This window comes from Sturnus vulgaris, chromosome 19, assembly GCF_052056855.1.
Source record: "Sturnus vulgaris isolate bStuVul1 chromosome 19, bStuVul1.hap1, whole genome shotgun sequence".
Lineage (NCBI taxonomy): Eukaryota > Metazoa > Chordata > Aves > Passeriformes > Sturnidae > Sturnus > Sturnus vulgaris.
In genome coordinates this window covers 5,344,505-5,355,079 of record NC_142261.1, presented here as the reverse complement: position 1 = coordinate 5,355,079, position 10,575 = coordinate 5,344,505, and the positions used below count along the sequence as shown (strand labels likewise).

General features: G+C 44.4%; 1 protein-coding gene and 1 long non-coding RNA gene across 2 annotated transcripts; one reads left to right on the top strand and one right to left on the bottom strand.

The window, feature by feature from the left end:
- Positions 1-2,792: 2,792 nt before the first annotated feature.
- On the bottom strand, positions 2,793-5,785 carry LOC148221635 (uncharacterized). The gene is made up of 2 exons (XR_015807730.1): positions 4,984-5,785; positions 2,793-3,890 (listed from the first exon to the last, which is right to left on the bottom strand). It is a non-coding gene; the product is annotated as an uncharacterized LOC148221635 (long non-coding RNA).
- Positions 5,650-9,070, top strand: XBP1 (X-box binding protein 1). Its single transcript, XM_014875017.2, has 5 exons — positions 5,650-6,268; positions 6,352-6,448; positions 6,526-6,657; positions 7,160-7,323; positions 8,062-9,070. The coding sequence occupies exons 1-5, from the start codon at positions 6,060-6,062 to the stop codon at positions 8,249-8,251; spliced, it is 792 nt and encodes a 263-aa protein (XP_014730503.1). The 5' UTR covers positions 5,650-6,059; the 3' UTR covers positions 8,252-9,070.
- Positions 9,071-10,575: the final 1,505 nt, after the last annotated feature.

Sequence of the window (10,575 nt, the reverse complement as noted above, 5' to 3'; positions counted from 1 at the left end):
AAAGGATTTGGAGAAAATTGGGAGCCATATTTTCTAAGATTCTCAGTATCTATTCTGCAAGAAGACCCTCAAATGCATCCATACCAATGTCTTTGTGCTCCTGTGTTCCTGAGATTGCTCTGTATCACATCTACTCACTTTCAGTTACAGTTGCACTAAATCCCAGACTATTGTTAATTTCATGTGTTCATTATGTCAATGCTTAGCAGTTTCCTCATTCGTAATATTGAAGAAGTAGCCTATGAAAATAATACATAAATAACATACCCTGCATATTTCACAGTCAGATTTATATACAATCTAGATATTGACACTTCTTTACTTAATTCAACATTGTTATTAGTATTTCTGGAGTAAATACAGGGTACAAGTTGCTGTTCAGGAAGCCCTACTTCAAGCAATAATATAAAATGAACAATATATAAGCATTGCCAAATAAATTTGAAGCACATGGTTGAAGTGAAGTGTATCAGCTGCTAATACTAATTGCAGTATGAAGAACTCTATGCTAAAGCCAAACAATAGATTTCACTGGTTCTGAGTACCAAAAGCAAAAAAACCTCTTAAAATGTAACTGGATAAAATGAAGGAATTCCTGCATTAACAATGGATTTGTTCATGTGACAGTGAGTTAAGCAACTATCTACTCTATTTCATCTTTACCTATTAAAGACTCACCTAAGTTAAAAGATCTGACTGGCACTTTTAATTAATCACCTTAAAACACTAATTTTCCACTTTCAGCTACTAGTATAGGATCCATTTAATTAGTAGATTAAGGGCTTTAGCTGTCCCTGCATGTTTACATAGGAGTTATCATTAAAGTCAGTGCTAACACAGCAAATCAGTGAGGCTACCAGAGACAAACCATAATAGACTTTTCTCTCTCTGAACACCAGCTGTTACCCCGTGCCCTCTGAGGAGTCAGCAAATCAAAGATGTAGGAGGCAGGAAATGGATTATTCTGACAATATCCCCCACGTTTTGGGTCCTGCTGAACCTATGCTGGAACAGAACTGATTTCTTACTTGACTTTTCCTGATAATTTCCTCTTCTCATACAGTGTCACATGACAGCTGGAGACAGGGTTCTACCTACAAAAGGGCAAATGGAAGAATATAAGGAAATGAATTCAAAATTACAAAATGAGAAAGCTTTCAGGACACTCAAGGGCTCTGGGCTTCTAAAAGAATTTCAAAGCCTAGGGAAGGTCTAAGAAATAAGAAAAGGTTTTCCCTTTCAAACGCTGGCAGTGCTCCAAGGAAGAGCTGGCTTCTGCCAACAGGAAGTAGCCATCAAGTTTTCCTAAGCATGGTTGTTTACCTCCCTGGGTGTTTTCCAAGAAGAGGATCCAGTTCTGAACCAGGATGTGCAAACAGAAAAACTTACTGGAACAAGAGCTTTTAGGTATGTGGGATTTCAAGTGAAATGTTTTCCTCAGAGAGCTTGCTCAACATGTGAGACACTGGCACAAAACCCAGAAAACATTGTTGATTCCCTGGGACAGCACACAGCAAGCTCAGTCTCTCCTGTACTGTCCAAGCACATTCTGCAGCATCACCCCAAACAATGCATCCTCTCAAGGAAGTGTAGTACCTTCACCTTTTTTCTTTATCTTGTGACTACCACTCTAATGTATTATTGTGCATCAGTGTATACAGTGAGCACAACACCTCTCCCTGCACAGCTCCTGTGCATCTCCCAGAACCTCCAAACCCTGTGTCCTCTGCACAACTCCCTGGTCCACATTTTCCTGCCAGCAGGAGGAGAAAACCCTGCAGGGGAACACTGTGCTTGGGACCAAGCTAGAAAGAGAAAAGGCAAAGAGCTGAAGTAGGACTACAGTAGGACTACACATGGAAATAGGTACTACAGTCAGACAAACTACAGCAAAGCACCAGAGGTGCCAACAGCTGGACCTCTTAAAGGGAAAGGGAATCCATGCAAGGTGGTGTGGGAAGCCAAGCTGGTTGGAAGCAGAAGCCAGAACAACTAAGTAAAGCCCAAATGACAACTACAACCTCCTCTTGACCTGTGGGATCCTGCAGAGATCAGGGTGCCCACCAAACAGATTATCTGACCTGAGCCCTTTTTCCTGATAAGTGACCAATGCTGTTTGATTCCCAGCTGGAGTTTCCCAGGGCAGATGGCATAAACCTTCCCAAGGACATCCAGTGGCTATGTATAAAGATCTGTTTACATGACTAATGTTTGCAGAGTTTTCCAGTAACATTTCACTCTTCCAGAACTGGTAGCAGGGGGCTGCCAGCCTTTCTGTTTACTGTGATGTGGATATGTTGTCTTCTTTTAAATTCTCATCAGTGGTTTGCTGCAAGCTCTGAATGTGCAAGAGAAATTTGCTTCTCTGTCTGACAGAAAGAATCACATCAAGAGATCTTTATCTCAAAATAGTGCCATGTCCTTGTAAGCAGACAGATTTTCCCTTTATATCAGCATTCCTTGACAGTGTGAGGGGGATTAGGAAGCTGTCTCTACACTGGGACCTCTGCTGTTTAATAAGCACGTCAGTTTTCTGGAAAAATTAGTACATTGGCAAAAAATTGCAACTGCTACAAAATTATATACATTTGTTAATTTCTGGTCTTGCCTGAGACCAGTGAATTCTTGTGTTTCAGAGGAGTCTAAAAGTGAAGCAAATTGGAATTACAGTGCAAGTGAAATTCAGGGGGAAAACCACTATGGAGATTCAAGGAATGTTCTGAGACTTTTATAGAGATTGCTTGATCTCAAATTTACTGTTATCACTCAAAAAAAGACAATATATCATTAGATTGTTCTAAGAAAAATCTGCATCTTGTATTCTGTAACAATAGAAAAAGGAATTACACACACAAAATGTTAGAAGCCATGAAATGTGAGATGATTTTGTTGCCAAAAAATCTGCGATGAAAAGACGTCACTACAGAAGAAGGCCACAACGGAGGTTCATATTTCCTAAAAATTAAGTTAATCAGTTGTTATACATTCATCCACACCTGGCCTTTGGACAGTGTGCTTCCTATCTCCCTTTTTTTACAAGGTACTGCATTGAAATTTATTGCTGCTAAGCTACCATTAAACCTGGAATAGGGCACAACCTCTTTGAATGAGGGCAATGGAACTGAACTGTCCCCAGAAGCTCCAAGGTGAGCCTCAGTGCCTAGGGACTGCTTGTGGCAGTGTTAAGAGAAGGGAAAGCCAATGTCACTTTGGACAGCATGCAGGCAGGGTGGCAGTTCCTTGCAGTAGCCAGAGGATACAAATTCTCCATATTTCCTGAGACTGAGAGCACTAAAACTTTGAAAGATGCACTCCTGAATCCCAGTGTGTAATGACAAAATTTAAGAATAAGTAAAATTAGTTTACAGGTTTTGAATAGCCTTGCTTTAGGCTGTAAAACAGGTTCTCTTCTCGTTTAATCAGCTATTGATACAGGTATGGGAACACTCCAGCTGTTGTCAAGAACTTGGGGGCCTGGGCCTCCATCCGAGTATTTTCAGACATACATTTGGCAAGCAAGCTCTTTCTCAGATTATGATTGTAAGTTAATATTTTCTCTACGTCCCCCTCTTCCATTTTACTTTCCTTCTCCATTCCCCCTTTTTTCATGTGAAGATAACATTCAATACACATTTCTTTCTCTGTATCTGAGATTACACAAGTGCAAAGCCTCTCCACCTTCGTTAAACAAAATTATTTCCTCTGGTGGGTTGGCCACCTGGAACAGAAAACATAAAGCTATTTTAACAGGAACTAATGTGGTTTCTGGCAGGACAGCCAACAGTATCCTCATTGGCACATCCTTGGTGGTGGTGCTGAGCCCCACAGCAGGTGAAGGCAGGGTGAGAAGCATTCTTGAGTCACGTGGATCACAGGATTAAATCCAGTGACTGAAAAAAAGAAAAATACAAAGACTGGAATGTGTAAACAGTGAAGGGGGGAAAAGGTGGAAATCAGAATCAAACTTTAAGCCTTTTTGTTAAAGCTCTCTGAAAGGGTGTCACAGTGTAAGGACAGCTTTATGGACCTTTCCTTAGGCACCCAGTGACTCAACCATATATTTAATAAAACACTTCATATATCCTAATGGTAGTAACATAATATTTGTGAGCCTAAATATTCTCAGCAACTGCACCAGAGCTAGTCTTAGCACTACTAAAACTATCCAACAGGACTAGAATGCAGGGTGTCATGCCCTTCTTTTGCTAGCTATTACTGCCAACACTAGACATGCTAACGGATGCCGTTATTATATTCAGTAACAATGGACATCACCAATGCCAAGGCCAGCTTCCACTTTTGTTGGTTACACATCAGTGTGAAGCAGCTCAGGCATCACTACTTGCACATATGTCCCTGCACTTCTGGTTTATTCATCGTTTATTCATGATCACAAGTGTTTGTTGCAAAAGGAAGCGTGCTTTACGTGGGCTCTGGTTCCATATAAAATTAAATAGGAAAATTAAATCACCTGCAGACAGAAGGTTAGAATTTTTCTTTGGTCATAATACCAAGATATCTGGGTATCTTTGTGATAAATCATGTCATGATAAATCAGACCTCCCCAGTATAGCTGTAAATATTAGAAATCAGAAAATGTAAGACAGCCCTGTTCAACCTGTTCAACACTTTTCTTGCAAATGAGGGCTTCTTGAAATGGATGCCTGAAATCTGAACCAGTTATTAATACTGAACCTGTATTTTGGTAGAAAACAGTACCACTTTTAATTGGGAATTAGAATTACAGAAGAAACATGAGTCCAAATCCAGAAGAGGCACACAAAAGAGAAGTAGATAGTTTTCAATGGCCAGCATCTAAGGGGCTTAGCAGGACCAGAACAAACAATTTTTTGTAGTCCGATTAAAAGGCTTATCGAAAAATTGCCATATTTTTCACAATGGTGTCAAAGTAGAAAAATGAACTTTCAGCCTTAGCTCAATGTCATGCTGCAGTGCGTAAGAAAAGAACAAACACAAACTTACAAATGCAGTTTGTTCTCTGTATCATGAAAGCCTGGCAGAACTCCAGTCCTGGATTAATGCCAAACCAGCACACCAGTGTCTTTGATCTTCTAAAGCTCGTGTTTTCCTTTAGTGTTTAACATCTCAACTAATTTAAAATCAATGTACAAATGGCTTTTAGAAATAATTGTGAGCAGCCGAAGTCTCGACATTTCATAACTATTCAGGTCGTTGGCAACTGTCACAAGTGGAAACTTGGAAAGCTTCAGGCACGGAGCTGTCGAAGTTCAAACGCCCTCGATGCCCTGCACGGCTGTGCATTGCTGTCGGTAGGTTGCCGAACACCTGCATTCCCATGGGCACAATATTTCTGGGCTTTGTACCTACAAAACGTTTGTCTGAACGCTAGATCTATCAGATCTGACACCAACCCACGGCGGCTGGGTGATTTCCTTCGTCAGACACCTCAGAAGGGTGAAGCTCACTCCGCTGCCCACACAGCACTGCTGCTTCCCAGAACAGGCTGCGGGCAGCCTGAGGGATTTCTGCAACTTCCGCTCATCAATCACTAACCTCGCTGCTTTTTTAGTCTTCTTAGCCCATTTTTAGCCCATTCTTATGGTATCTGCTACAGCTCCATTCGTGGCATTTGTGTTCCCCATGATTTTGCTTGTGACTACTTGTGACAGACCCGCTCCGGAAAGGAGACCAGAGAGAGAGACTTCAGCTGCATCGCCAGGCCAGGAGCCGTTCAGTGCCTCCTCAAGAAATCGGCCAACTTCGACGGCAGCCATCCCGGGGGCCCCTCACGGCCCCATTGTCCCACCCCATGTAAGCCCCGCCCCTCATAAGATCCGCCCCTCGTAGGCCCCGCCCCTTGCCAGCGCCTCACCCACCGCAGCCCCCTTGTCTGATGCAATTCGCTTCCCCCCTTGCTCGCGGCCTCGGGCCAATCACGGACTCTCCCGGCCGCGGCGTCACACCTCGCAGCCAATGAGCGAGAGCCACGATGGTAGAAATCCGGGCGGGGCGGCACGGGGCGCAGTCGGCCGCGCTGGTGACGCCGGGCGGCGTGTCCGCTGTCCTCTCGTGCCGCCATGGCAGCGCTGCCCGGTGCCGCGGCCCCGCGCCTGCTCCTCATCCCTAGCAAAGCGGCCGAGGCTCCCGGCCCCGCGGCTGCCCGGCATCTCTCCGTTGTCCTGCCGGCAGGAGCCGACCCCGGCCTCCCAGGGATGGAGGCCACGCAGCCGGCCCGCAAGAGGCAGCGGCTCACGCATCTGAGCCCGGAGGAGAAGGCGCTGCGCAGGTGAGTGGGGGACAGCGGTGAGAAGGCTGCGGCTGTACTTGATGGGTACGAGATCTCCCGCTGACGGCCGCTCTACCCCACAGGAAACTGAAGAACAGGGTGGCGGCCCAGAGCGCCCGCGACAGGAAGAAGGCGCGGATGACAGAGCTGGAGCAGCAGGTGGTGGAGCTGGAGGAGGAGGTAAGGGGCTGGGAGAGATGAGGAGTTGGAAGAGGGGGAAGAATGGAGCGGCCTCCCTGCCTCACGGCTCTTTGCAGAACCAGAAGCTGCTGCGGGAAAACCAGCTCTTGCGGGAAAGGACGTGTAACCTCGCGCGGGAGAACCAGGAGCTCCGCTGCCGCCTGGGTTTAGATGCTCTGAAGACAGAGGAGGAGGGTGACGAGTTCCAGGTAAGCCGCGCTGCTGCCGTGTCCGCCCCCGCCTTGGCAGAGCTGCCCGCTCTGCAGCGTCGGTGTTCAGGGCACGGATTTGCCGGAAATACCTTTGTCCTCCATATGGAAGCTCTCCTGAAACTCAACAGGTGCCAAGTCGAAATGGGTGCTACTGGTAATGTGAGAGGTAGAAAGATGACTAGTTTTAAGACAGTTTTATCTGGTTTTCTACGTTTTGTTGTAGAAGTGAAGTAGAAACTGTTAAAGTCACGTAGGTGTGTCTCAGATGTGGTGGAGAAGGTCAGGTGCTCATTTAAAAGTGTCAAACAAAATAAACATGCAAGTGTAGGGAAGCTTCGGCTAACTTTGGAAATTGTCTTACCTTCAGATTCCTACAGAACAAGCAAATAGAGAATTTTGTGTTGGAAGCCTCTGCAGAAAAATTACAATATTCAAGATCAGGTACTATACTGCCTGTGAGAACACTTGCAGTGACCGAGGTTTTTTTGTCTTGGTACAGGTTGTGAAGGAATCCCAGGTGGATGAGATCAGATTGGTGACCGGGTCCGCTGAGTCCGCAGCACTCAGACTACGTGTTCCTCTGCAGCAGGTGCAGGCCCAGCAGTCACCATTTCTGATAGCTTCCACATGGATTCTGATGGCGGTGATTCTTCAGACTCTGAGGTGAGCATCCAATCCTATAATTGTCCATGCAGTCAGGAGCCACTGTAGATTTAAGACTAGTGTTGTAATGCTTTGATGTTAAATCATTTGATGATTTCCATTCATAGTTTTGTTTTCTAAGTCTTGGAGTGCTATATCTGTGGCTCAGAACAGCTGTGTTAGGCTGTGTCTGGGTAGTACAGGGGTTCAGCAACAACCACGTGAAAAAACCCAGCCCCCACAGCTTTGGTCATGTCTGCCTAAGCCAGGTTCTGGTCTGTGCTCTGTGTAACCAGCAGGCACTGTGGTGTTCGTACTTGATGGGTACAAGATCTCAATGAACTTCTAACAGTGGCTGTAAATCTCAAATGCATGTATAATTCTCTAGGCATTACCAATACCCTTACAAAAAAATCTGTGGGCAAAGAATGACTGTGCCCTGGAACAGATTTCCCAGAAGGGTGTGGCGTCTCCCTCACTGGAGATAGTCAAGAACCATGTGGTGCAGTCCTGTGCTGTGTGCTCTATGATCACTGCTTGGGCAGGGAAATTGGACCAGATGTGGTCCCTACCAACCTGGCATATTCTGTTAATTTCTGCAGGATACGTAACTGCCTTGTGTGTTTGATGATATCTTTGGTAAAACAACTGTGATTGCATCAGTGTATTTTAACTTCCATGTGGGGTTAATAGATACACATTGGTGTTTGGCTGTAAAGGTAATAAACTGTCTTTCTAAAACTGTCTTTCCTTTTGCAGTCTGATCTCCTGTTTGGCTTTCTGGACAGTCTGGACCCAGAGATGTTTCTCAGATATGCTGATTCAGAGTCAACGTGCCTGGAAAAGCTGGAGGAAGACAGCTCTGGAGAAACAAATTCCATACCGACCTCCCTGTCTCCCTCTTTGGGGTCCCCATCAGCTAAGCTGGAAGCCATTAATGAACTCATAAGGTTTGATCATGTGTATACCAAACCCCTAGTAGTGGAGATTCCTGTCGAAGTGGCCAACCAAACCAATATGCTAGTGAAAATTGAGAAAGAAAATCTCTCTTCATCTGACAACAAGGACATCCCTGAGGTCCCGGTGTCTGTGAAGAAGGAACCTGTAGACAGCTTCATGCCTGAACTGGGCATTTCTCATCTGCTCTCTTCTTGTCATAGCCTTGAAACCTCAAGCTACCTGTTGGACGGCTGTAGTGACTCTGGGTATGAAGGATCCCTGTCACCCTTCAGTGACACATCGTCTCCGCTTGGTGCTGACCATGCGTGGGAGGATAGCTTTGCCAAGGAACTCTTTCCCCAGCTCATCAGTGTCTAACCTGGTAGTGTTAACTCCCCTTGGATACCTGTCCTGGCAGGATCTCAGCATACGCCCCTTTGGGGTGTATGTGGGGAAAATCCAGTCCATTCAGAGAAGTGTTTCTCATCTTTACCCATGCTAGTAGATGGCGTGATGGTATGAAAAAGCCAAGGGTGTCCTGTCCTGCCCTGGCTCCCCCCAGTCAGTGTTTGCTTAGGAGAGAGGCAGGTTTGTTACTCAGTAACTTGCTCATTCTCCATGAACCTGAAAATGTTTTGTTTTCTGGTTAAAATTTTAACACCAAAAACTGAAGTGGGATATTCATGTGTAGACAACTGGGCTAAACCTTAATAGTCTCTAAGTCTTACAGCTTCACTAAATGCTTGTTTTCCATTTGCTATGTAGAGTTGCTTTGTCCATTTAATATTTAACTGTATTGGTGCAATTAAAATGCAGTGCAGCTCACTGACTTTTTTTGCCTTAGAACTCAGTGGGGAGGGGAGAGAATCTGGGCCTTGGAGAATTTATGTTCAGGTCCCTTGGTGTCTCATCCTACTGCAATGCATTGATGAGCAGTGCTCATAGGGTAACTGCAGCTGGATGTTTCAGCAGTTCCCTTTTGGGATGTGGTACAGGGGTTTGTGTGAGGGCCAGAGCTACTAGGGCAAAACCTGCATCCTCTGTAAGGCAGGCAGGAGAGCAGGAGGTTGAAGTCTTGAGTATTCAAAAGTCAGGGCCGTGGTGGCACCTTGGTTGCCAGTAATACTGTCCAAAATTCTCAGTCTGAGGGGAGGTGGATGCAAGACAAACAAGGTGTGGAAATGGTTGCAGATTCTGTATTCCCACAGGAAATCCTGAAGCATCAAATGGCCTTGGCAGGAGCTAATTTCAAATACCACAGCAGGACTTCTCATTGTCCACATCCATTTGCTCCAGTATCCAGTATTTATCACAATATTAAAAATACTTGGAGAGACAGAAAAAAATCTATACTGAAAATAAGAGCTGTTGCAGGTGTGAGCACAGCTGTTCTTGGTTTCAGTACTATTTCATATTTGGCATTCAATTTTGACAAAAATAACTTGGGGTGGGGAGGAAAGAAAACCAGAGATGTTTCAGTCAGTAATGTTCCAGGTGCCAGGACTGCTTTGGATTACAAGCTTGAGTAACTTAGTTTATAATGAAGGATTCTACCTGAAAAGTGGGTAGAAGGAAAGGCTACAGCTGTGCAATATAACAAATTTAGATTGAAAATCCAAGCAGTCAGAAGAATAAGTTGGTTTACTTTCAAGGTGGAAAACAGGGATGACTGCAAGAGTATCAAATAAATTGTTGCGAGTCCAAAAAAAAAGTAGAAGTGAGGATTTGATCTGTAGTTGTGCATTACATTTTGTTAGCACCCTTTTACAGAGCCCCAGTCCTTCCTGGAAACCATGAGCAAGCCATTTCAACATCTAAAAAGTCCCAAGGAAATTGTGTTACAGTCTCTTTTCCATCACAGGAGGACACGGGCTGTACTTAACATTTCAAACTTATTAAATACAGGAGACAGAAATGTTCAAGGACAGCGTCTTTACACTGTTTTGCTTCCACTTTTTAACTTAACAGCTACATCCTAGCATGCTTTATCCTTACTTACTGCAAGCACTGGGTCCCACAACAAGCTGTTAATAGTTACTGAGCTCTCTTCCACTAAACAAATCATAGTTCTTGTTTGGCATCTAGAGGCCTACTACCATTCAGAATTCCTATAAGCACTAATATTTTCTACTAGAATCAAGTCCACTAAGATGGTACACAAAAAAGCAAAGTCTTACATTCCAACAAAATTATTAAAATCTGAATTTAAAACTCTCCTTCAACTTTCCTTAACTTCAAGAATACCTAGCTTGCTTAGTTCTGAATAGTTTCATTCTGAAGTAAAATGAAACATCTGAAAACACAAACTGTAGCAACACCTATTGGTACCTCTAC

What these genes read in the sequence shown, in the direction of transcription:
- XBP1 (XM_014875017.2), top strand. Translation starts at nt 6,060, where the DNA reads ATGGCAGCGCTGCCCGGTGCCGCGGCCCCGCGCCTGCTCCTCATCCCT. An exon ending in TGGTGGAGCTGGAGGAGGAG is followed by an intron (nt 6,449 to 6,525) that starts GTAAGGGGCTGG and finishes GGCTCTTTGCAG; the next exon opens with AACCAGAAGCTGCTGCGGGA. An exon ending in AGGAGGGTGACGAGTTCCAG is followed by an intron (nt 6,658 to 7,159) that starts GTAAGCCGCGCT and finishes GTCTTGGTACAG; the next exon opens with GTTGTGAAGGAATCCCAGGT.